Consider the following 27,254-nt stretch of genomic DNA (forward strand, 5'->3'; position numbering starts at 1 on the left):
TAATTGCCATACAGATACTTTCTAGAAAATTTAGTATACTTTCTGCTGAAGTATGTGTAAAAGTTGTTGAAGAATTTTTTTAAACATGTAAAAGCAATAAAAATTAATTTTAACATAATAATCCAGTCGAGTACGCAGAAAGCGCCTAGAAATAACTTGCAGATAGAGTTAAAATTATAAAAAACAGGAAATTAAATTCTGTATGTATATCCAATTATTCTTGAAACTTAATATTTGAAGGAGTTATGCTAAAGTAATTCATACATATGTACTACACCTGGAGAAAAATTATGTGCAAATTGATGAAATTGTTTCTTGGTTTTTTTTTTTAAGTTGAAGTAAGCAAATATCTTTGAGAAAAATAAAAATTTATTTGATTTCAAAAAATAACATTATTAATCTTTTTTAAATTAAATAAATTATTTGCTTAAATTGTTTAATTTAAACAAATAATTTTTTAATTCAAAGAAAGTACTATAAAATTAAACTGTAAGCACAGGAAAATAGTATTGTAAGAAATAATTTAGTTGTTCTAGTTTTAAAAATATTCCTTCATTTAAAAAAAAGATTTGCGTCGAACAACGTACTATTTCTTTAATTTTAATAAAAGGAACAACCAAAGAGTTTCTTTAAATTAAAGAAACTTTTCTTTAATTGTATAGCAATGCACAAATTTCTTTGATTCAAACAAACATTTTTTGACTCGAAGGAACGTTTCTCTGGGTGTATTGTATATATATGATCGATGACTCCAGTAATGAATAAAGTAACGTAAAATAAAAGTAAGACAGCGCACCATTAATCTCATGTATTTTTTATCTAATATAATTATAAATATTAATACGTTTCTTTAGTATTTAATACCTCGTTAAAAATAAACATCGCAAAAATAGTACAAAGAAAAACCAGGGAAAAGTTTTTTTTTCATACGTTTTATTATACATATTTTACAAAATTACATATCTCGGTGAGATCTACGTCAAAATATTTCTCGACTACTATGCTGCTCGACCATTTCGTGTTTAACAGTCAATGATTTCAGCTGGACGCGTCAGGCAATTATCGCGCAATTTCCCCTGTGTTTTGCTTCTCCTCATCGTAGAATTCGTAGTTGATGCCGCGTAATTGACTACAGATATCGTCTCCAGCATTTTTACCCATAATCTCCCGCATTTTTCTTTTAACACTTTAAAACGCAGTAGACTTAACGTAGACAGGAACATTATTTTCGAAGTACGCTGCTCGATCTCCTCGCATTGAAGTATATTACCCAGTTATATCGTTCGCAAGAACACACGGTGTCTCGTATACAAAATATTATATTTCCTCGCCCCGTCCGCCGCCTGTGTGCGATTATTGTCTGCACGTTCGTCATTCTAACTTACGGAACAAACGCTGTGTTTCGGGCTACGGATAAAGTTTAATAAACGACCAAGACGTTGTCTTTGTATCACGTCGAGACGAGGGTCCGGCGATCGAGTGGCAGCATTCGCATTTTCTCCTCTCCGCAAAATCTCGTTCTCCTTTAAAAGTTTTTCACAAGTAGCGAGAGTAAAATGGTTTAAAATATATCTCGTCGTTTTCTTTGTCGTTTTTATTTGCAAAAATCGGCTTTGTACAGAGAGAATCATATAAATTCCCTTTTTACACATACAAAATACTTTACACATCCGTTCTCAGATTGCATATTTATTGTCTGCGTATTTATAGCACATTTCATCATGTGTGTAACACGATCATTGTGCTTGTGCTTGTCAAAACTAACAAACGTATATATAAAAAAAATACGAGTATGCTTTTTATATAAAATAAAGCGAATAACGATTACTACATGGTGCTACGAGCGATAAACGTTTTCAAGGTATTTGACTGCGTATCCAGTAAACGAAAATGGATTAAAATGGATTGAAAAGGATTCATTTCAACTTACGCGAATGCTTGCTTCTGAGAATCTGAATCCATTTCAAAGCCTAATACCTTCTTATCCATTTATAGAAATTGAATGAAGCACTAGACATTTTCTACGCCTTTTAATCCAGAATGAAGTTTAGCTTTAAAAAGCGGATTATAAATACTACTCAATTTAAAATTCTAGATAAGAAATTTAATCCAGTTAAATATTTTTTCGCAAAAAATGTTCTTCAATTTAATCAAATTAAAAGGTTTTTCCGCAAAAATGAACTCAATGAATGCTACTCAATTCAAAATTGTGAATAGGAAATATATACAATAGTTTCAGTCCATCTGAATCCAATAAAAGTTTCCATTTAAAAATATGCATGTTTTGAAAATATTTTAATAGTTAGAAGCATTAACGTATTATCGAATAGAAATGCATTTCATTTTTACGATTCATTTTCCAATTTATTTCAATCCATCTTCATGGGTTTAAAGTACACATTCGGTTAAATTCAAATTATAAATTTCAATCAATTTTAATCAATTGTTGTTTACTGGGAGATGAAACGCACGCGTGTTGTTTCGCGAATTCATATCCGCGAATTTTTACAAGCCCATTCTTCTCTCTTCCTCTCTATTTTTTTTTTTTTCATATTTTGCTCCATCTCTACCGCGTCGATGAAACTTATAAAGCGACACTAATCGCGAAGTGAAAGTGATTCTCGATTAAACAAAACTTCAGATGAATTCATGCACTGTTAAATCACGTGACCGTAACGCATCGTGCCGTGATCCTTTTTTTCTCTTCATCTTTTCTTTTTTACTCATGTAAGTGCACTGTGCTATTTCAATCGGATTGACTCGAACGCAGCTCTTCGCGCAGAAGACACGCAGTGCCGAAGAAGCGGGACCGTTCTGTCGGCGGAATCGGAATACCGTGCCGTGTCTCGGCGATTCCAGGCACAACGTCGTAAAAGCGATAATACTGAACGTGTGTGGGCCGAAAGGCGATGTCGACTTTGGACGTGAATCCCTCCTCCCCTATCGCGGAGACTAAATATTAGTCTCCCACGCGCGGCGCCTATAATATACGTTAGCGTACGTAAAACACGTACGTTATGCAGTAATATATACACAGAAATATAACGACGCCTCTTCGTTCCTTTTTTTCTTTTTCTCTTTACGAAATATCAACTAATTTACAATACTATACAGCGTATATCCGCATGAACCGCGTCAGGCGCACCGAGCGAAATCAATATCGACCGAAGTATCGCTCGAAACCTCTTTGAACACAAAAGTGTGTTGTACTCGTGTCAGGGCGCGAATTAAATCGTTCATCCCCGGTGAAAAATATTCTCATACAATGTCTCATATTTTTAAGAATTTTTCACATTTTAAATTTGCGTATTTTAATTTTAATTTTAAATTTTAAATTTTATATTTTAAATAAAGATTTCTGAAAGCAATATTCTAAGCTACTTCTGACTTTAAGCTTTCTTCGGAAATTATAAAACGAGAAATTTTGGAACCATTTTAGATGCCATATTTATAAAGAATTTAGAAGAGATTTTCCAACACTTTTAAAAAGTGTTACGCAGTTTGTAGAAATTTTTTAAAATTATTCAGAAATTCTGAAAAATTATATGACAAATTTCCACCAGGGAACGTTAACTCTTAAATGCATTGTGATTTTTTTCAAGCGCCGCCCCTCACTATCTTCTCTCGAAGCGATGCTCTTTGCGCGCAATTTCGCTAAGGCTCATCCTTTTGCGCGGACTTTCCAATCGGCTAATGATTCCTCGATACAATCGATCGAGATAAAAATTCGTGGATTAATTTCTTAACAACTGCGCACTATATATCAGCTTTATACGCTAAGCTTCGATCATCGCGTGTTTCGCAATTACAATTTCTCTCTATAAATTCTTCAAAATCCGCTTGAATCTTTGAAAAATACGTCCGGCTTTCGTACTCACGATGATTTACGTCATCAGCTCAATTTCTAGCCCGACAATGCGTTCTATCGTAGGCGATTATTCTTCGGAACCAAAAGCTGTTCCGTATACCATTAATAAATATAATTCAGAACGTTAAAAAAATCGTGGAATTACAGTTATTTGCGTAAGGAAGACCGAATTCCGATTGCAAACGCACCGCAAGTGTAGGGATTTTATGCGGCAAACGTTTCATGAGTGTTTCGCGTAAATCCCCAAGAGCTTCTCCAAAGCTTCCAAAAATAGGTCGTGTGGCAGCTTCTAAAATACCTATCTAAATTTCGTCGTATACGAAGGCAACTATTCGAAGACACATACGCGTTGGCGTTACGACTACATGTGTTTTCATTTACGCGCGCTCCGCGTAAGAATCAGAGTTCTCTCGTGGGTGAGTGAACTACGAACCACTACGGAGTCCTAACATTAAATTGCCATCGCAATCCCCGCGATTGTAATTTAATATGCAACTTCGTAAATTATTCCCGGACAATACGACAATTTTCTAATTCACCGTGATACAACCGTCTGGTAATACACCGAAGAATTATGCTCCAGAATGTTCCGAGATTAGCGAATCTTAGGTTTTGCGTTTGAGAGATATTGTCAGCTATATACTGCCGAGTAATACGTACAATTATCGCCGTTGCTTGATAAATTCATCAATTAAATATCCATATATATCGTCCGTTCCTGAGGAACATTAGTTCTTGAACTTTAGACTTAAATTCCGGAGTGAGAGAGTGACTCAGACGGAATTCCATGCTTCGTTAAAATACAATCGTAATTTCTAGATATATAGTCGACGAATTAATTTGCCACGTGTCTACCGACCTCGTATTATCTTCTGATATATTAGCAACTAATTAAAACCTGAGTACGCGCTCGCTCAGCTTGACAAGGTACTAACGATATCAACCACTTGTATTTTGCGCTCGTAAAAAAAAATGTGTGAATTAAATATGTATCGAGATGCTCGCATTAATAATGGAGATAATTCTGGTTTTTACAAAATGCGAACAACAATCTCGACACCAGGCCTTTTAATTAATTCCTGGCGAACGCGGAATATAAGTGATGAATTATTAATGCCAAGTAATACCGTTGCGACCGTCCGTCCGTGAGACCCGTCGGCGAACTGGTAGACCGACGATTGGATTTGATGGAATACTTTCAGACGACCACAGCCTCGTAAGGAATGCCCTTTCGGTCCGACAGTTCTAACTTGTACGTCCTGCCCGCCGTTAGAACGTTATAATTTTCCGACTTCCTGCAAAAAAGAATGCAACACGTCTCGTTCGAGCATTCGCATGTCGTTTCGCCGGTCAAGCACGCGATAAACCGATCTATCAAACATTAAATTACGATCGAAGGAAGTTTGAAGAAACGCGCTAGAAAGTTTTTATTGCCATGAAAATTTCGATGTAATTGATTTTTAATGTCGTTATAATGGAATTAATATCACAGAAAAATAATTGTAACTGTGTCGTGCAATTTGGATAAAACTAGCACGTCAAGCTAATCACGACTGCCGTCAGTCGCGTGTCCGTAACAAAAAAATTATTCTTACTACGGTCAGGGCGCGTCGAAATCTTGATCTCCGACCAGGTACAGAAATTGGAAGGCAATCGCCAGCAGGCTGATCCCGAGCAAGTCACCCATCGCGGTCAGATACGGGATCGCTGAGTTGTCGGGATCGATCTTCCGCTTCCACATCCAGTGGATCATTATGTAGGCGATGTAGAGGAGCGCCGCGACCTGCAGCATCGCCGCGCAGAGGTAAACGAAGACGAAGAGCGGCGTCATCGATGTGTTGCCGTCCTTCATGTAATTGATCAGGTAAATGAAGATGATGTGGCCCGGTATCACCATCGTCATCAGGACTCTCGTAGTTCTGGCGTGCATACCTGAAGAAACGAAACAATGAAAACCCCGATAAGCATGAAGAATCTTGAATATTTTTGTCGAGGAACGAAAGAGGATACCTTTCCCGAAAAAATTAGCAATTGGGGTGATGAAAATGACTGGGTGCGTATGACCCGGTGGGATTAGAAGCGTGCCGAGTTCGGCTTGTTTGTGAAGCGCCGTCGATATCCTGCTGGCCTGGACGGCCACCAGGTTCCCGCCGACGCCGTTGATGACCGGCTGAAACACCGTTAGGTTCTCGAAGCGCGACACCATAAACTCCAGTATGAGACCACCGCAGCTATGAAAAAATTTTGCATTTGTAGATTCTTCTTTATTTTTCATAAAGAAGTACTTGAAATACAATATAGAATCTATTATAATAATCGGTCTTTAATCGACAAGATCAAAGAAATCTCTCTTTACCTGCTGATCAACATGGCCACCATGACCGGCGTCCAACCGAAGTAGAGCACATCGTTGGTGTACTTGTTCTTCTTGGCGATCCACACCCAGAGCGGCGTCACGAGGACGTAACAGGCTATAACGAGCGGTGCCACCCAGTCCTGCTTGTCTATGCTTTCGTAGAGTATGGTGGCGATCCACGAGAGGAGCGCCAGCGACGTGATGTCTCCGAGACTGGCGGCTATCGGCGTGGCCACGTTGTCCGGATTGATATGACAATGACGGGAGAAGACGATGACGCCCGCGGTAATAAGACCCAGAACGAAGGAAGCGAGGGACGCCGTGACCAGACTGCTGGCACATAGTAGATAGGCATGGTCCAGGGAGACCGTGCCGTTGCGGAAGGCACCCATCACGATCGCCACCACGGAACCCAGGAAGCCCACCACTATCGCTTGACACTGTGCACGATTAGGGGTGACTTTTAGCCCTGAGTAACGGATAAAAGCTTGAGGGCTGAAGAGAAATTAAATCTCCTCGCTTGTCTCTTTTAATTTTTCTAGTAGTTATAGTCATTGAACACAGTAAAAACATTTTGTATTTTGAGAAGCTAAAATTGCACTCAAATGGTTAAGAATTATCAAAAGTTAAAAAATCAAAGATATCTGTGATTTTTAATAGTAGACCCTGGGATTTCGTTTTTGTGATTAATAATTATTTTAAAAGTGATAAAGAAAATAATGTTTAGTTCCTTTGTTATTTTCAATTTATTTTTTATTTAGATTTTATTAAAAGCACAAGCATTTAATAAGTCCCAATGTTAGGGTTAGAAAAATCTTTTTGTTTATTTACAAATATTCTTTATGGAAGATAATTTTATTTCTATGAGTAATTGAAATAAACATTTCATTCTCACTTATTATTTCAATATTTCCATAAATAGGGTTTGTAAAAAATCAAATATATTGGATGGGCTTAGCTCAGGTATCTTTGTCATCAATTAAGACAAAAATAAATAAATCTAAAAAGTCTTCAGTTTTTAAATTTCAATAATTTTTATTTTAATCAAAACATTCTTAAACTTAAATACTGTAAATTCGATGAATATTTCTAAATATTTTAAATTAAAAAAAAGAAAAAAACAGAATTAGCCGCAAGTTGAAAAAGAATTTCTGGTCTGTAGAATTTTGATAATTCTGACAATTTTATAATATACATTTTATTAGCATAATCATTCAATTTGCATTGATTTTCTGTATAATTAGCAAAAGCTTATTTTATTAAATTGTATTCGAATTAATTCTCTGAAATACATTTTAAATTTTGCATTGCAAATTCATTGGTATCGCTTGATAGCGATTCTTCGCGTATTTCGGGAATTGTCTTCAATATTTACCGTCGATTTCACATGTCTGCCGATCCTATTTAGATAATCGTTGATGCTTTAGATAGGCTCGCTGAAGCGTATGTGTCGTTTATCGCGCGATGTGTCTCATGAGGTAACCAGCTCATGCTCGCATACGGAGGGATCATACGGCAAACAGTCGGCTTCTCGAAGGCCGTCGTCTATCATCGTCACCGTTGAACACATAATAAAATAAAATCGTGGCGCCAACGATAAGACGGGCGAAGGCGCGCGTAGCTCAATTCGCTAATTGTAAGTCGAACGACTAGGAGAAACGTTGCCCGCTTTCCCGGAATCATGCCGCTGCCGGCTCGTTTCACAATTAGCCGCTAACCACGGGTCAAATTGTCCGCGATGTTTTCTCTACCAATTTACGATTTCTAGGATGTATCGACAGACGGCAGGGATTCTTCGAGATTCGCGGATCGTTCACGATAATTTCGTCGAATATTACCAGCGAAATCGCGAGAATCTTGGCTAATCGCCGTTGCGAAAATCGGCCTGGCTGAACTTGAACCCCAAAAAACACCCAATTCCAAGTGGATATATTTACGCTAGATGATAAGGACGCTAGATGATAAGAGGCCGGGTGATTAATAGCGCAGAATTTTTCCGCGCGCTGCGTCGCATAGTTACTGAGCGAGACGTGGCGAACCGCACGGTTTTCAGAGGAGCCGAGAAGTCGGGCAGGCCGAGAAGAGAGGCTCCAGGAGGAAAAATACACGGCGCCGAAGCGAGCCAATATGCGTTTCGCAATGTATTCGACGGCATTAAGTCCCCTCGTATGACAAACGGCAAATATCGGCGTTTAATTGTGGAACATCTAGTTAGAACCAGTTTCGCGAAAGTAAACTCCCGCGGCTGAAAAGACGCGAGGTTTGCTTTGGGACTTTATGCCAGAATAACGCGTCTGACGCGGCTGTCGACAACCCCTGTGTTATTTCGCACGATTGTATACTTTGGATATATACTTGCAAATTAGCCGACGAATTGTACTTGTGTTGATTATCGCAAAAAAAAGACGAGAGAGAGAAAGAGAGTTAGTTAGCTTACACCAGAAAAATTAATCCGCTCTTCAGTCCGATCGAATTAATGATAGTTACTCACTTGTATTAAGACGAGATTCCCGATGATCATGTGCCACTGCTCCTTCGGCAAGTCCATGTGTCCGAGATTCGCTTGAGTAGAAAGACGCGACGCCAAAGTCATTTCTAGATTACCCTTTAGCCCCAGAAGCGCCGGTACCAGAATCATGAGCTCGTTGACCTTCTCGAAGACCACCCAGTGCTGCAAGAGAACGCGATAATTCACTGCACTGAGAAAAAAAATTTGTTAAAAAACTAAAATAGTTGGTTTAATACGATCAACTAAACATTGGGGTTGATTCGATAGTTAAATAGTTGCATTAAAAAAGGTATATTTTATTCTCATGTTAACTATTCAAATTTTTTAACCAAGACTTAATTAAATTGACTTTATATTTAGTTGCACGTATCGAACTAAATATTTTAGTTTTTTAACAACTTTTTTTCTCAAGGTGGCCAAGTAGAGTCAACATTATCATATTAATTTCAAAAAAATTTTCGTCAATCTGACAAACTTAGTGTCGAATTTTTTTTAATTCTTTACACTGAAAAAAATATTTTGTAAGTTTAAAAATAAATTATTTGATATTAGCTAATATTTATTTAATCGGAGGAAATGATGTTAATATAAACAGATTTACTTAAAAACATAAAAAATTTTTTTCAATGTATAATATCGAATATCTTAAAAAATATTTATAAAAGAATAATAAACTAATGAAAATAAATGGAGCTAAAGGTCAAATTTTGTCGTTAATTTTAACCAAATTCTTTGCTTTTCTATCCTCAAATATTTCTCAAACAATCGCAAGCTTTTATAATTAAAATATTCGATATTGTATAAAAATTTTTTATGTTCAAGTAAATATATTTATTTTAACGTTATTTTTCTCTTTGATTTAAATAATTTTATTTAATATAAAATAAATAATTTATAAATTTAGAAAATATTTTCTAAATTTATGTTCAAACTTTTTTTTTACGTAAGGAATTAAAAAGTTAAACACTAAGTTCGTCAGGTTGTTGTATAAGTTGAATGTTCTATTGAACAACACGCATGTCATAGAATAGATTGCTGCGATGCATACGGACGCTCCTACATAAAATATTTCCAGGAACGTCCGCATGCGAGGGTTTATCACGAGGGATGAACTCCATTCGTACTTGGACGAGGTCGAGGACTAATCCGGCGCCCACCATGCCCAGGCCGGCGACGAGGAAGGGTATGAAGACCTGGATGGTGATCGCCAAGTACGATTCGAGCGATTCTTCCTCCTCGGTCACGCCGTAGATCTTGCTCTCGGCGACGACGTCCGGCAGCCGGCCGCCGTCGACGCCCTCGTCGAAGATGGTCACCTCGAGGCAGTCCTCGGTGGTGGAATTTGCCGTTGCCGCCTGTCCATTAGTGGTCGTGGTGATGCCGCCGACGTTGGTGGTGGCGTTTGCGGTGTCCTTCGACTCGGAGGTGGTCCGCGAGCGGCCGTCGGTCGGTGTCATCCTGTGAGAGTTCTGCTTTTCCGGAAGCAGGGGCTCCTTACATTGCTCACTGCCGACAGAAAGAAGATCTCCATTGGTTAAACATTCTTTTTCAGCAGGAGAGTTTTCATTAGCTTTTGGTCACGGTCGTCAATGGACGATAAACTTGAATCGTTTATTAGTATCTTGGGACAAGATTGCTAAATGTCATTCTGTAGTTTGGTGACGGACTGATGGAATGTTACATTGCTATAGTCTGTTTCACTTCATAAACCGCAGAATAAGACTAATTAATATTGATATTTATTTAAAAAATAATGTAAAGCTCAGAACAGCACTCGATAAAGTTTCTCTGCGACTCGCACATAATTTAGCATTATTTTGTTATATTATAAGAAATACACAATATCTGAGTTTAGAGATCTTTATACGTTGATCGATCGTCACGTCAAATTATTAAGCCAGATGATAATTATTGGAAGAATTGAAACCGCGCGATCAAAGTTCATTTCTCCTTTAATGATAAAAAATTGAAAAGAGAAAATCTGAAATTTGGATCAAATGATGCGAGATGAATCGATGCCGGATGAATGAGGAGTGCGTGGCCTGCATGCGTGCGTGCGATCGATTATCATGCACGTGCATCGTAAATTCACGATTAATTCTGTCACATAATTCCTTTTTAATTCGCGTTCCCATTCCGAGCGCTGTCACTCGCTCGCTGCTTTTCGGCGCTCGAAAACGCCGATTCGCGTTTTTTCAACTCGATAACTCTGGCCGCGTCATTACTTCTGGGGAAAGACCGAAAAAAACTTTTTTTCGCACAATACTGTTCAACGTACTTTTCGAACTTGACGCCGACATTGGCGGTCTGGAGCGGCTGTGGCTTGTCGGGCGGCACTCGTACCGGATGTTGATGCACCTGGCCCTCTATCATCTTCCTACTGAGAGCTGCGTGATACTCGCTGCCGCGAATATACAGCCATTCTCCTTTGAGAATGATAAGACTCGCGCCGCCGACAACGACGACGACGACGACGACGGTTTATTTCAGGACACAAATAACGTAAATTACGTAATTTATGCCACGGAGAGAGAGCGACTATCTTTCTCTTCTCTCTCTCTCTCTCTCTCTCTCTCTCTCCCTCTCTTTTTCTTGCTGATTAGATTCAGGAACTGTTGTTAATCACGGCGAAAATCAAAATGTGAATCATCCAGCCAGCGACGGGCCAATTGAAGAAAGGTGAGCAGCCTCTTCCTACCTGAGGACCACTGCCAAACAATCGTTACGTTAATCTACTTGCGAGATTAGTAGAGCGAATTAATCAGAGCTTTTCCGAGTCCCTATTTAAGAAGATTCAAAGATCTGCTCGATATCATAGGTGCATTAGGTTCGCGATAATTTTCTAATTTGAGGAAAATGACACTTTTTGAAGTGCTTTTGCGACATCGAAGTTGGTGCATTTGCCAGACAATTTCCCGTAGACGGATTCTCTGCACACAAACTTTGAAGAAATGAAACTCTGAAAGTTCACCTCGGAGCGTTCTCTGATCATCGTATAAATTGAATTTAAGTTACTTGAAAATCGATCCTGCGATATAGATTTTATTCCTAAGTGAATCTTGTCGAATCTTCAAGTTTTCGCACTTGCGAAACAATGTCGTGAAACGTATCGCCATATGTGCGGAGGCACATCGACTACGTGATTCCGTGATTGTGCGCCGCTTTTATGAGTCTTTATCGTGTCATGCAAATAGTATCACGCATAGACGCGTCTCATACGCGTCACGTGTATTTCTAATTAACATCTAACACGCTCAATTTTCTCCCGCTTTAGTTCCGCCTCAGAAGGAATCGCGATAATTTGTTTTGCGGTTAATCTGTATCTCACGTAACGCACGTGTATGTTGCATTATGCAATTAAAATAATTTACATGAATGATGATATAGATAATATGTTAGTATTACAGCGCCGTGATCCATTTAATTTTCCTCTTATTACAATCGAACTTGTCGATCGAATCCGATTGCACGCGAGAACGTCAGATTTTCGGCTTCGGCTTATCCGCATTTGAAATCTTCGGTATCGATAGCAAATGACGTACGTCAATGACGATAACGATGTTCAATCGTGCGATGACCTTACGCTTACGCGTGAAATTAAAATCGCGAGAACGGCTTGATTAAGCCCAAATCGTATCGAGGAACATCTTCGCGTTATAATCTTAACTGTAATATCGGTACTTTGAGACAGTCGCACTGTGAATTAAAAAAAAAATCTCATACGTTAAAGTATTATGATTGTATAAGCAGATGTCGAAATGTTATTTATTCCGTAATTGAATATTTATTAGGTTGATTCATAAATAAGTTCCGTTATACCTTCTACTCAAAAAGTACTTGGATTTTGTCTATATTCAAATGAAGCAGTTGAATCAAAATCGAATGCGCAGTCAAATGAAGGTCAAATAGTCAATAAGGAATACTACCCAGGTAGCAAGCTTATTTGACGTCAAAATGTCGTTAAAGACGTTATTACGGTACTTAAGCGTTATGAGGCATTTGCGTGAGGCAATCCGCTTAAATTTATTTTAAAATAGCTGATTCTCTTCGTCCAAAAAATGGTCAGATTTGTGGAAAGGTAACAGATTCTGTACTACGATAATGCATTATCTCACACATTAATGCTGTTACGCAAAATGTCATTTCTTAAACATTGTATTTGCTAAACATGACTCTCTGTGACTTTCCCGTATTCAAAATTCAAATTATTACTTTGTGCATTTTAAGTCGACAGAGGTTGTAAACGAAAATCGTCGCGAGTACCAAAGATCGACTAATATAAACAAATTGATATAACGCGCTGAAACTCCATATGAAAGTTGAATATGTCATTTAATGGCAAAAAGAAATTTTGATTTTGGTTTGTTTTATTTAAATAGATAATTTTGGTTACTTTTTAAGCAGAAGGAAGGTAATTTCTAAATGTCTTCGTCTGAAAAATCAGCATTACCCAATTATTTTATTTATTGTGAATGGAAAGTAATAGAGAATATAATGGACAAAAAAATTTATTATAACGTTTTTAAAACAAAAGTTCAGTTTTGTTAATTAGAATGAAACTTATATACGAATCAATATTTCTATACACTGAAAGATAAATGTTTGATGTCTGTGATTATATAACTGAATGGTAAAATAATTATAATTAGGAGCTCCACTTTTATAGTTATTACTGTTATAATGTTAATAATAATAATAATAATATTGTGTTTCTAGTTCTATTAACTATCTAATCTATTCATTTTGTGATTCGATAATTATGAACGCGCAGCTTTTATAATTTCGTACGATTATATTTTTTTGCAGATACGTCACATTTGATTTTTCTTTTGTCTAAGAAGTCAGTATTGCATGTGGCGTCCAATTATTTTATCTATTGCAAATGGAGAATAATAGAGCATATATAATAGGTCAAAATTCATTGTAACATTCTTAAACATAAAAATTAAGTTTTGTTAATTAGAACGGAATTTATACATTAAGAGAAAAATTTTTTAAAGAAAAAAAATACATTTTCTTAAAACCATATATATTATATTGATGCAAGCCTATATTGAGGCAAGCATATATTTTGTTTATTCTATTTAAGTAAAAATATTTTTAAGTAAATAGACACATTACTTTAAACATTTCTCGTTCTTTTATTACATTTAAATAATGATTTTTTAAATAGATTAATAATATTGTTTAATTTAATTAAATTGATTTCTTAGATTAAAAAATCTGATTAATTTGAATATAAAAATGATCTAACAATAAATATTTTCTAGATCTGCAAAAAAAATTACTCAATTAAAAATTATTCCTTCATTTTATTTACATAAATGTTTTAATTAAGAACATTTTTAACTTGACTGCAAGTAAATAAGGGCCCACTGAGTAAATAATCTTTTTGTGTTAAATAAAATTTTTTGTCTAAAAATGTTTTTTCTCTCAGTGTATGAATCAATAATTCTCTATACTAATTGTAAGAAAAAAGTGTTTTTGAGTATAATTATGATAAAATAATTATGATTAGGAGCTCCATTTTTATGCTTGTTACTCGTTATTACTGCCATACTGTTAATAATAACCTTGCGAGTTACTCAAATGAGGTGCATTGAAGCAAATTTAATCGCGGCAATCGAGACAACTAGGCCGCCGGCCGATCGATAAAGATCAATGTCGCATCAGCCGCGCGATCGCATTTGATATTCATTTGTCTGATCAGCTGCACCTCGCGTCACGCATCGACCGACCGGCGGCGGCGGCTCCGGAAAGCACGTTGCATCGCTCGAATTGCACGAGTTCTCTCGTGACCTTAACCCACGAGCGCAATCAAGCCTCTTCTCGTCGGAGAGCCTCGATGGAGCGCTCGGATGCTAATCTGCATCTCGCGTCCTTCGTCCGTCGCGGTTTCCTGAATCACCGGCGAACAGGTAGCGGCCGACACGCGGCGGGAAAAACGCGTTCCCGCAGACGGCGGGTCCGACCTTCGTCTGGCGTCTAACTCCGACCGGTTCTCTTTATTTCCCGCGACTCTCGTAGGGATAGACCTTTGGGAACGCGATGACGAAACTTATCAGCGGCTACCTATGTGTACCGAGATAACGATATCGAACATATGTCTCGTTGAATTGGATCCAACGTTTTACGCGCGCAAAGTGACGGCCTGAAGAAAGTGGGCTGCAGAAAGTCAAAGACTTCGATAGCGACCTTTTTCGAATTTTTCTAACACTTGGCGAAAATTATGTTTTTAAATTTTAACATTTTCTTTTTAAAATAATTTTTTTGAATTCTGAAAAAGTGGATCGTCCCGAAACTGAACTATTCAATTACTTTTCCTCTGTCGCTTTAATCCCTCAATCGCGCAAGATTTCATTTGTATTCTGCATCAGCTGTTACGATCTACTCATGACTCAAAACTCTTACCTGCGCGCGAAAATCTATCTGAGTCGACCGAATACTAGTCTCCAGAAATTCTTTCGCCGATAGAAACGTGATTTACGAGCCTCGCATGTCTAAAATAAAATCCTGTTTCTACACTAAAACGCCGGGTCAGATCAAATTCCGGCTTCTCCGAATGGCTGCTCTGACCCTTTGTACCTGGATCCTCAGGCGTGGTCCCAGACGGACCCCCGGCGTTCCCACGAGGTCCACCGTCGGACCCCCCGCTCTGTCCTGGTCGCTGATCGCCGGCTTCGTGGCCCGGTGATCGTTTCTTCGGCGCGAGATGAACCCACGTCCAGCATCTGACTGGTGGTCACCCGATGGCCTGGTGCGAGGCCGTTTCACGCTGCGGTTACATCGCGACTGATCGCGATCGCGCATCGTGCTCGCATGCATGCACGCCTCCTTAAAACTAGTTTGGGGACACACGAGCCTCTCTCTGTGTGTGTCGGCGGCGCGCCGGAGGGAGCAAGCGCAAGTTTATCGATCCGTGACTTCTCCAGTCAGACTGTCCGTAAACTCCTCTCGCGGACGTACTCGTCACTCCCGTACCTGTGCGCCAACGGCGAACCACCCCTCTAGAACCCCTCCGGACGGCTCCTCCGCGAGGGTTGTCTTTCGCGCTCTCCCAGTCCTGACGCGACGTCACTCGGACCCATTGCGTCATCGTCTTGTTCGAGCCTACCCAGTGATCTTGTCGCCCCCACCTCGGGGGTTCTCCGACATTTCCAGGAATCGTGAAGAGCCGCCCTCGCATTTGAAATGTCTCCGACGACGTCACCTTTCCTCGTAATCCTCGATCCACGAACGGTTGCGTCATCGTTTTGGTGCATTCGATGCATTGCGTTGTCATTTATAATTTTGCCGGAACTCGGATTAGATGCTGAGTAACCTGGACACGATTTGTTTTTGTGTTCAACAGCATTCGAGTGGCTTTATTTGATCTCAGTGTTGTTACAAATTGAATTAAGCTCGTTGATAAGCGCGTCTACTCTCTCTCCCTTTTTCGGATCTCTAGAAGATTTGCAGAGACATTTATTTAGCTATCTGCAGAAATCCCTAAGAAATTAATGATGCAATCGGTAACGTTCGATCTTTTCTTGCGAGTAATGTCGGACACGTGGCGATTACATAGGCACCGGTTACGTCATCAATCAACAGCTGATGCATATGGAAGCTTCTGGTTCATTCATGGATTTACGACGCATTACGCGCGAGTGTTGCACAACCATCTCCGTTTCGCGTACAATTTTCGCGGCTTACAGACTATTCGCCTTTATACGCTGTAATTCAATGATAGTAATAATTTACCTCAGCAACAATATTCCGCCAATTTTCATTTTGTACGTCCCAAGTTCATTACCGCGTTATGCCGGGCATAATTACACCCCGATCCGGTTATCGATTACGCGTATCTTGCGGATTACGAAGTGACAATTCATCAAAGGGCAAACTTTGATCCTTTGCCCATTACAGAATTTCTCAATCTAGTCTCCAATCAAATAATTAGTTTGATTATTTCAATGCAAATTACTTCCTTTTACGTCTGCATCTAATTCTCTTAATTTTCCTAATTCAAGTTACATATTTTTATGCATAGATTTATTATCTGTATCGTTGCAAATGACAGTCTCGCATTTAATGCAAATTTATGTAAATTTCATGGAATTGTTATTTCAATTTTCTCGATTCTCAGCTTCGTAAAATGAGTTTCAAACAATAGTTATTAGAGAATTCAAATTCAATTATTGTGACGATATATATGGAAATTTTATTTGACATTATAAACGTCGTATATCAAGGCAGCCATCGCGATGCAAATTACCCGGGCCCGCGAACAATAGCTTATATTATCAATCTTTGTTTTCTTGACTTCCGCCGACGCAAGAAAAATATTGAATTTTTTTTAAGTTGACCCTACGTTACCTCTAGATAATAAAAATAGTGCATCAAATATAGCATTGCGTAATAATGCCTTTATATGGGATAAAAAAAACTTACAGTTTCATTTTTTCTTATATAACTTTTTTCTGGGAATAATTAATATTTAATTCACATCTTGCTAAAGATTTTATAGCTAATTTTATCGCTGATTATAAATATGCCAAATTTTAAAATTAAAAATAACGGATTCAATACAGCGGATACCAAACTCCAATAAAATTTTAATTCATCAGCAATCTCAAAAACTTATATATCATTTATATGTATACATATATCATTTATCTGCCACTTGTGTGATATAACAAAATTTAGCGTTTTGATTTGTTACATCAAATCTGTCACTTTGAAATTAAGTAACGAGTTTTTTATATTGCCCTTATATTGATCTTCAAAGTAAGCTCAGAAAGAACTAGCTATCTTAATTTTTGTGAAAGATATATATATTTCATAAGAATGACAGAATAAAAACTCCGTTTTATGAATATTTGATGACGTCTGCAAAGGGTGAAACTCACAAAGGTGTCGATTTTCTTATGAAAACTATCTTTCATTTTCAAAGTCAGAAAAAGTCGTTATTTTTATTTTTGTAGAGATATTTTTAAAAAATTGTGATATATATATATATATATATATATATATATATATATATATATATATATATGTATATATATTTAACCAAGCATGACAAGGACACATTATACAAGTAAATAATACTTTACTACCTTGTAGAATGAAGTAAAAATCTACCTAGACGAAATTAAAATAATTGATTTTTAAATGAATGAAACAACATGGCTAAGTATTGCTTAGTTGTATAATGCAAATTTTACTATAATAAAGCTGGTAAAACATTTTAATTTTACCTCCCAAAATAATTGATTTTTAAGAACAATTGTTTACTAAAGAAAGAACGCATTGTGTTTTTACAGAATTATAAAAATATTTTTATATTGTAATTTTAATAATTTTGTATTTCTTTTTAAATTACATTTCTTTAGTTTTTAAGAAAAGTAAATATTATTTTATTGTGATTAGTACTATAAAGTAAAAAAAGCTTTATCCAGCTTTATCTAAAGCATCTAAACAACTGTAATGATTAGATCCTTTATAGTATAAAGTATAAACATTGTAAAAACGATGTGTAACTTTGTACAACTTTTAGAAATATTCCTTTTTTTAATTTAAAAGATATATTGCCAGATATTGAAATAGAATTATACAATTATAATTAATTTGCATCAAATTAAAAAATCAGTTTATTATATAAGCGCACACAAATGGTATTATTAACGTTATTATAAAATAATTGTATAAATTATAACAAAATCCAGTTAATGAGCCTTATTGAATATCAACGGAAGCTTATTTTCTAAATCTAAATCTAAATTCGAAATTAGCGAGTACAAAAATCCTTGTTCATTATTCATTTTAGAATTTTATTATTTTTAAAAAATTAGAGTTTTGTTCAGTTAGATTTGTATTTCATCTTATTACTGAGAAATAGAAGTATTTTTTGTACGTTTTAAGGAAATTGGAACGACTGTTTTTCCCAGAATTCGATCATGTTATTACTGGTTTTATTTTCGAAAACTTTTATTTTCGATAACTGAATTAGTTGTATGTTTTATATATTTTTATTGTGTCTTAAAATATCGCGAAGTATTTCCTCGCTGTAGCTATTCTCCTTCTGAAAAATTCGATTTTTCATACACAGTATCTCGAATTAAGATTGTATCAGTTAACTGACTGGCCGTGAATAATATGATGAAAAAAGGTGTAATTATGCTGATCAAACGCACGATATCCATGCAAAACAAGTTGAAGTGGAAAATCGAAGCAAACTAATTAAATCAGTCATAAGATGATGCAATAAATTGAATAAAACTGCATTGAAAAAGATTTATTACGTCTTTTGTGGATTGAACTGATTCATTCTTTTTTTCCCCCCTCTGAAAAGAATATAACCACACGCAGATCTTATTCTGTGCGTCAAATTTATTGCATCATCTCGCAAGACAGTTTAATCTCGGTGATTAAAGTCCGATATTATTTCTCCCACGGCACGACGGAGACGCACGGGAATTGCAATCTCTATTGATTCAGCGGGCCGCATCTCGTTCAGCAGTAATCCTTATTTAAAGTGGAGCGGAAAAATTCGCTCATAACAGTCAGTCGGTCAATGACGCGCGAATAGGATTCACTGGCCCGTCTATGACCGTATCCTGTGTAGGAGCGAAGCCGTAACGCACTCCGGCGGCCGTTCGTGACACGGCAATTTGTATTCTGGTAACTTGAGGATTAGGTCACACTCTCGTGTGTGTATTATAGTCCCGCTTTTCTAATGATCAAACCCCGCTGAAACGCGTGTATTTCCTGTCGTACGAGCAATTGACGTCGGAGATGCTCGGGTCTCGGCATACGCGAACAAAACGAGAACAAACGCTCGCCAGAGCGCGAATGCCATTTCACCGTCAAATTATCGGATTGCGAAGCGAATTCGACGGAATTCTTCTTCGAAGAGTTATGAAGCAGAGACATATCAGAGCCATGCAGCAACGTGACGAAGAGAGATCGCTAAACACAATTTGCGTTTCCAATTGAAAGAATCGAATTTCGCAAAGAGACGGAACTCTGATTACATCGTTCGAAATAGTAGCAACCTCCTGCAATAAGAGCGGTAGGTGTCAAGACCTCGGTAATCGCGTCCCTAACGACACTTTTAACGACGCGCGACCATTCGCACATTCATGAATAACAGCCGGTTAAACAGTCCGGCGAAACCTGATGGGTCCACATATTTGCACGTCTAATTGCGCGGGTTCCAGCTAACGCGCGTATCGAATAGTGATACGCTTGCGGAATCGCTCGCCACTCGCTCGAGCTGCCGACTCATAATCGTTCTAATCAACAAGATGGGGATGCAGCATCGGGGATTCAGCGATCGACACGATCGGCGCCGCGCCGCTAATGATACAATTTATTCTTTGGGGATCATCTTACGAGCTCGATCGGATTACCTCCTCGGGAATTAGGTCGCAGCGGCAGATACGCAGTATCCTTTTCAGTTTCGAATTACGGGCCGAGAGATTCACGTTCATCTTGCGAATATGAAGAAGTCCGTCCACTCGGTGGAACCGAGAATTTTTCTCACGATTTTCTCGAGCGCCGCGCCAAGAAATTTACAGCCAAGTCGATAAAACATACCGGCGTCTCATCGAACGACGTATATGCACTGGAGTCGATCTCTCACGCGTTTCGTTTACGACTCGAACTCGACAGCTTATGTCCGCCAGCTGACAAGTCGATAATGCTGCAAGGGCAACATCGTAAATGATAATTTTATTGCGATACACTGTAACGCTCGTTAACGTTATCGCTGAATTTATTACACGCCCGTTGCATAACTTGGAGCAACGATAATGATTTCTCTTTGCCGCTTCGATTCTGTGCTGGCGCAAGGAGTGTTAATTTTGTAGACGCGGATTAATTAAAGTATTAGAAAAATATTAGAAAATTAAAATTAATTAAAGCCAACATACTGTTTTTTTCGAGTTTTTTAAAACTTTAATTTTAATTTAGCCAGCTGTCAGGCTAACGTGACGTTTTATTGGAGTCAATTTGTAGTTGATCTAATCGTCTCGGTAATATACTTCTATTCTATCTCGCTGATGATTTTCTTTTCATCTTTAATCGTTTATAACACAAAAACTTCCTACAGCTTCACGTTTTTCTACTTTTCGCAATTATTACCAAAGTGCTTCTCAAGATAAATTAATTAAAGCTTCTGATGTAAGCGACAGTTCTGGGACAATTTGTTTAACAAATAGTTGTATCTCGTAAGATTTGTTTTGGAGGATGTAACCTTCTTCACGTAAGTTCTTTTGTGAGCGTAGGTCTTGGCATATATCCGCTTAGAAGCGATATTATCTGCCCGCACACGCATACCTTTCGTGGTTCCTTTTAAAGCGTCTATTACGTAAGATTCGCTCTTGACTCGGCAAAGGTCGACATTGAAACTCGCGGGCCTGAATGAATCGTATAACTGGAACGCATTCAAATATGCGACGATTTTCCCCGGCAATTGCAATAAAACAGCGTATACCCACGTGTAATTTAACCACGAGCGTGTAGATTTTGCCGTTTACATGGAGATATGAGATTTTACCGACACCTGATCTCTCTCGTTAGATCTGCATGTCACTCGCTTCTTCATTTGAAAAACAGCGTCACACATGTCCAATTATAATTTGTGCAATTCTTTTCATTTATCTGATCATTAATTTGAAACACGTTAGAATATATTATTGAGAAAGAGAGAGAAAGAGAGAGAGAAAGAAAGCTGCATTATTAGTGTATATAATAATTTAGTGTTACATAAATTGCTCTTATCGCACAAGTACAGATTTGATAAGACTATCTTCCCTAGGCAGCTACGGTGACAAAATATTTGATATTTGTAATTTTTTATAATCGAACGTTAAAATAAATTGTATTTAAATTAAATTTAAGAATTTTAAATTATAGTCGGTGCAACATATTGTACATTATCATTAATCTAATATTTTATCAATAATAACTATAAAAATATAGTTTTAAACCATAATTATTTAACATTCAATTATAGTCATAAATATCAAACACTTTTCTCTCAGTATATTTTCAGAACTGATATTTACTTAATATTTCTCTGCTGCTTAATTACAGCATAACTAAATAAAGTACACTGCAACATACATAAAATGCACGTGCGCACCGATAAGTTCTCAATTAAAACAAAGAGAGGGAGAGAGGGAGAGAGAGAGAGAGAGAGAGAGAGAGAGAGAGAGAGAGAAAGAAATAATCAAAAGCTTGATAACAGGAGCGATATACTTTAAAAAAAAATAATAATCTGCTATAATATTTGAGCGTGCAATCTAAATAAGCGATGGCGATGAGTTAAATGCCGGGTGGCATAGTCTTTGTGGCAGGCTTATGTAATATAATTGACATACTAACTCACTGAACTGATGGCTGTTCCCAAGTGCCGATGAATCGCGTATGTTTTTTCAATTAAGATTTGTTACGCGAGGAGTCAATTGCCTCGAGTGAGCAACCCACCCCCGATTAATTAGTCGCACGCCCAATTTCGTGACCTGTCGTTCGATCGAATTTACCACTTTGCATTCTGTCCCAGTTAGTTTATCTTATTCCAAATTCTTTCATGGAGCGCAATGAAATAACGCGTTGAGCGACGCGGTAAATTATGATTAATTGAAAGAGTAAGTTAAAATTACGGAGCGATTTTTAAATAAAATATTATCGGGTTGAAAAGGTGACACGTTAAAGAATAATAAAATCACGTCGCGTATTATTGGCAAATCGATTACGAAAAATTGCGGTGACATGCGAACGATCTACTGAAAGATACGTTATTCGTAAAATTCTCACGAATTTCTGCAATCTGCGAAAAGATGAACGCGCTTGTAGGCACGAAGACGGATAATTTCGGCGAACTCGTTAAAATTTCACACCTCTAACTTACGAGAGTTCCAATTGCACACCCGATAATTCGGCGAATTGCGCCGTTACTGAACCCCCTCGTTGTACGCGTATTCTTTTATTGTTTCTACATGCACCACCCACGTACTGTAAACACGTGGCGGGCAACAATAAGAGCATCGTCGAGAGAGCATTACGCAAGCGCTACCTTACACTTGCTTCTTCAATTACGGACCCTTATACCATATAAACGGTGCTACAGTCGGCTACATAAATAATCAGAGATCGGAGAGTGAAACGAGGGAACCACTTGTGCGGTCGCTTTGTCGGGCATACGCCATTATCGTGATATCTCCGTTGGTACAATACTTTGAAGCTAGAACAAGTAAAAGTAAAGAGAGAAATTCGAGCCAGAGAGATGATAAACGAAGATATAAATTTTTCGCCAGTGATTTCTTATTTAGAAGTCCCATTGGAGACCGCAGTTCAAGCCGAAACGTTAACAAACACTCTAATTGATCACGCTGCCTCGCGCTTGCGTTCTCCAATTGCAAATTGCCTCTCGATGGTGTGACTCTAGAGCACATATCGCGACACGATCGCGGCGCGATTAGTCCGATAACAGATTAAACAGATGCGCGGCTACCGGCGCCTGTCTGCACGGTACTCGCGACCGGTTTACGCAAAGCGTTATCGCGTGCAACTTGAGAGGAGCTCTTCTCCGCTTGGTGGATCATACGCGAGCGATTCGGCGCTGCCGGTACTCCCGAGACGTCGCGCGCGATATTTTTACACGCTCGTCTCTCGGCCACGCTCCTCATCGTCTCACTTTACACCGTGCTAAGAAGCTAAATTCTCACTTTTCCGCTACTCCGCGCTCACGGCCGTTCCATATCAAAACGCGGCATGAGGAACGCATCGCATTTCGGCTTTTTAGCCTTAAAAAAATATTAATAATTGATTATTGATTATTCTATTATATTTAAAAAATGTGATTGCTTTAGAAATACATGTTTATATCGTTTTGCGAGACTGTTGTGAGCTTCTTAATTTTATTCGTACATGTTTTATTTATTCAGTAGTAAAAGCCAAGGATTTTTACGACGCTATTTTAAGCTTTACACTGATTCGATCTCTCGTCCATTAAGGCGCTTAATTTTTTCTGCTATTAGAAAATAAAAATTAGACGTTTTAACCCTAGAGTGATACGTTCTAATTTTACTTATAACTTTCATAAAAACTAACAGTAACAAATTTTTAATAAATTAAAACGCCAGATATTAAAGAATATAATAGTAAGAATGAATATATTTTTATTAATAAAAAAAGGAATTTAAAATTTTGAAAAACTGCAGAAATTTGTATTTTTTGAAAAAATTACAAGGTTTCTTAAGTAATATTCCAAAAATTGGAAACTTTGAATTAAAAAAAAAAGATAATATGCTATAGTCGATCGATTCAAAAACAAACACACTTAGATATGGCATAAGCCATTAATTAATCGCAGTACAAATTTTCGATTGTTATTATTTAAAAATTAATCATTGATTAAAGCTGTTCTTTAAGATAAAGATAAGTAATATAGAATAGGCTACTAATATAAAATAAGAGCTTATTTTATATTAGTAGCCTATTCTATATTACTTATCTTTATCTTAAAGAACTTTAATCAATGATTAATTTTTAAATAATAACAATCGAAAATTTGTACTGCGATTAATTAATGGCTCATGCCTAATCTTTAAAGAAAACATTGTATTCGAGTGGTAATCGCTGGAAGTTATAATTCTTGTACATGCTATAATGAAAAGCAAATCTTGTGCAATAAACATTCTTCTATAAAAATATTTATTTGCTTCTGCAGATACTATAGCGTTGTTTTAATCCCATAAACTCAAAGTAAATTCTTTAATGTGCATGTTTCATAAACGCTTTCAATAATGTATGAATAATGTTATGCTGTTTAATTGTAATTTATAACTTTTTATTAACACAAAGGTTTTTTGTCATATCAAGATGTACAGATAATATGAAATATTTCAAGGGTAAAGAATGTGAAATATATTATACATTTATATAGTCGTACATTGAAGAAAAATCTGAGTAAATGACATGAAAAATATAATTGCATCACATAAATTTTCCGTATTTTATATTTACTTTTTATATGCGTTGGTTTTCATTTTATATAACTGTCATTTTAAATTACTCAAGTATTACAAGAATATAAACATTTTTATTCTTGCTGTAAATAATTTTTTATTTTAGATGATAATTTTTTTTTATATAATAATTTAATGACAATTTAATTTTATATTTTATACTGTTAATGTTTTAATGCATTTTGATTAGTTTACATAAACAAGTTCATACTTTATTTCTTGTGTTATGCTGCATTATTGTTCTTGAAATTTCATCCGTTTTTCATATTGTACTTAGACTTCATTTTTTTAATTTCCTTATATTTTCCTTATATTTTTCTGTTAATACTAAAGTTGGATTTAAATTTTGGAGACTTTCATTAATTGAACGTTACAGCTAACATGTTTCTTAAGAATTTTGCATAAATTAGAAGCCTTGATAAATTTATATTATATCAAAGTAATGTTATAATTTAAAAGTGGGTATTTCATATTACTTGCCTTTACCATATATCAAAGAAAAAGGATATTCTAATGTGCCTACCTCATCAATCAAACAGATTTGTTAATCTTCAAAATTATAGAAGACCAATCTTTGAAAAAATATCCGACCGTACCCAGTGCGTCGTTCTAGCGTTAAAAATATTCGTAAGTGTATTTGCTTCTATTACAATGTTGTAATATGTCGTCTTCGCAACTTCGAATACCGCTTCATACACTCGAGCGTATGATATTGAGCGCATCTCAAAACTTGTGACTTTACTATTATTTCTTTTTCAATATCGCGCACAAGGGAGAGGAGGATCTTAAATCGACGATCGGTTTGGCGTTAAATCAGGGGGAAGGTGCTTTTCCGAAGATTCTAGGAAAAGCGTCTTCCTCGCCCAGTTTTCGCGTTTCACATCGCGAAACGCTTTTCCACCGACGAGGCCCGCAAACCGCTCTCCGGGCGACGCGAGCGCCTAAGCGCTTCCGTAACATATTCGTAGATTGATAAATTACTCCACGTGTTTAAGTTCGACCATGACGGGCAATAACTTAACATACGCTCTGATACCTCGTCTCTCCCGGTGTATCTTATCCCACCGGCTGTCTCGCTCGCTCGCTCGCTCGCTCGCTCGGCGCGATTATATTATTTTCGTCGTCGGATGACGAATCGCACGCGAGAGAGATCCCGCGAGAAAATCGGCAGGTGCGGATCCTTCATCGGTATGTACTTACACGTTGGTCAGCTGCGCCGGATGACGACGCGCTCGCTCGTCGTCCTGGCCGAGGATGATCCCGTGGTGATGCCGCTCCGCATTCCGGCGATCGCGCACGTGAGGACACTCATTCGATTTCCGCCGAACGATGATCCATGCGAGGAGATGCCACGCGCCGAATCTCGCCTAACTTCCCTTATTTTACTCGTCTCGCAATGCGATCGGCGATCGGGCGACCAATTTCGGGAAAAGGAATTCTTCGCGCACGAGCGCGAATCAACGGGATCGGAATGCAGACGTATAAAGCAACAGTGGACCCTTCAAAACAAGTGATTAACTAAATTTGGCGCGGACAAACGGGAAGGAAGCTAGGCGATAAAAGCTCGTGAAGTGCCGCTCTTTGATCCAGCATCTAAGCTTTACAATTATATTTTACAATACCGATGTCGCTCTCGCTGGAATCGTTATCACGTCGCCGTTATTTCACACCCGTTGTTATCGGTCGTTTCCCGACCGCTATCGCTCGACGAAAACTTTTCCAGAACGACGACACGTTTCACGAAAAGTTACGAGAAAAAAAAGAAAAAAAAAGAGAGAGGAAAAGGAGACGAAAGGGAAAAAAGTCAGGAGTCCCCCGGCGGAAGGTGTCGCGCAGAGACTGAAACTGACTTAATTTCAGAGAGTTCAGGAATAGTAACCCCCGTCGGCTACAATTCAGCGATTATAAAAGTAGCTCAGGGTCGAATTAAAAGGTACGTCTGTCCAGCCGCGCTTCTTCGTGACCCCTTTCTGGATTGAAAATAAAACGATCGTACGCAAGCGTCCACAAGCCACGCACGGGGAAGGAGGGAGGGAAAGAAGATCGCAGAAGTTACTCCGAGCCGCGAGCTGCGTTTGCGGCTTTTGTATTGCCGTTTAAATTGCCTCTCTCAGCCTCCAATGGCGTGAGCGAGATTTTTTTCTTTAATTTATCATTTTTCACGATTTTATTAATTTTCCGCTTCCAGATCGTTGCCACCGCCGAGAGCCCCGTCTCTCGCGGTCCGCGGCGAATCGAGAATCGAACTCACCGGGATTAGAGCGGATTTCGAGAGCCCTGAACGGTCCCGCGACCTTCGGGTCGGAGCAATCGCTCTTTTCGCGGCCACTTGCTACCCCTTTAACGCGCCCGACGACGCACGGCGGCAGATAAGATCTGAGAGATGCGCGCCGCGTAGCACCGGGAACGGCGCGATAGTTGGCACTGACAGATCCAACTATTTCATTCACAGTCGTCGTCGCCGTCGTCGGGCTTGACCGCGCGAGTCGTCGCCGTCGACGGGCTTGA

General features: G+C 37.9%; 2 protein-coding genes across 7 annotated transcripts in view; one reads left to right on the forward strand and one right to left on the reverse strand.

Annotated features, from left to right (window-relative positions):
* The window catches only part of LOC105195374, a 70,268-nt gene that overhangs the window by 1,545 nt on the left and 41,469 nt on the right, over positions 1-27,254 (forward strand). The window lies entirely within an intron of this gene.
* On the reverse strand, positions 917-27,240 carry LOC105198297 (solute carrier family 41 member 1). 6 transcript variants are annotated; one of them, XM_026130886.2, is made up of 8 exons: positions 25,947-27,240; positions 11,012-11,441; positions 9,858-10,239; positions 8,716-8,895; positions 6,225-6,664; positions 5,879-6,099; positions 5,464-5,800; positions 917-5,163 (listed from the first exon to the last, which is right to left on the reverse strand). In XM_026130886.2, exons 2-7 carry the CDS (start codon positions 11,104-11,106, stop codon positions 5,469-5,471), a joined length of 1,650 nt encoding a protein of 549 aa, XP_025986671.1. In that variant the 5' UTR covers positions 11,107-11,441; positions 25,947-27,240; the 3' UTR covers positions 917-5,163; positions 5,464-5,468. The 6 variants fall into 6 exon arrangements, with proteins under 6 accessions (XP_025986671.1, XP_039304895.1, XP_025986670.1 ...); XM_039448961.1 differs by lacking the exon at positions 25,947-27,240 and adding an exon at positions 20,124-21,540; XM_026130885.2 differs by lacking the exon at positions 25,947-27,240 and adding an exon at positions 15,319-15,735.

The sequence above is a fragment of the Solenopsis invicta genome, chromosome 5 (assembly GCF_016802725.1).
Source record: "Solenopsis invicta isolate M01_SB chromosome 5, UNIL_Sinv_3.0, whole genome shotgun sequence".
NCBI lineage: Eukaryota > Metazoa > Arthropoda > Insecta > Hymenoptera > Formicidae > Solenopsis > Solenopsis invicta.

What these genes read in the sequence shown, in the direction of transcription:
- LOC105198297 (XM_026130886.2), bottom strand. Translation starts at nt 11,106, where the DNA reads ATGATAGAGGGCCAGGTGCATCAACATCCGGTACGAGTGCCGCCCGAC. An exon ending in TAGTCCTCGACCTCGTCCAA is followed by an intron (nt 8,896 to 9,857) that starts GTACGAATGGAG and finishes GTTCTCTTGCAG; the next exon opens with CACTGGGTGGTCTTCGAGAA. An exon ending in GTGGCCATGTTGATCAGCAG is followed by an intron (nt 6,100 to 6,224) that starts GTAAAGAGAGAT and finishes ATTTTTTCATAG; the next exon opens with CTGCGGTGGTCTCATACTGG.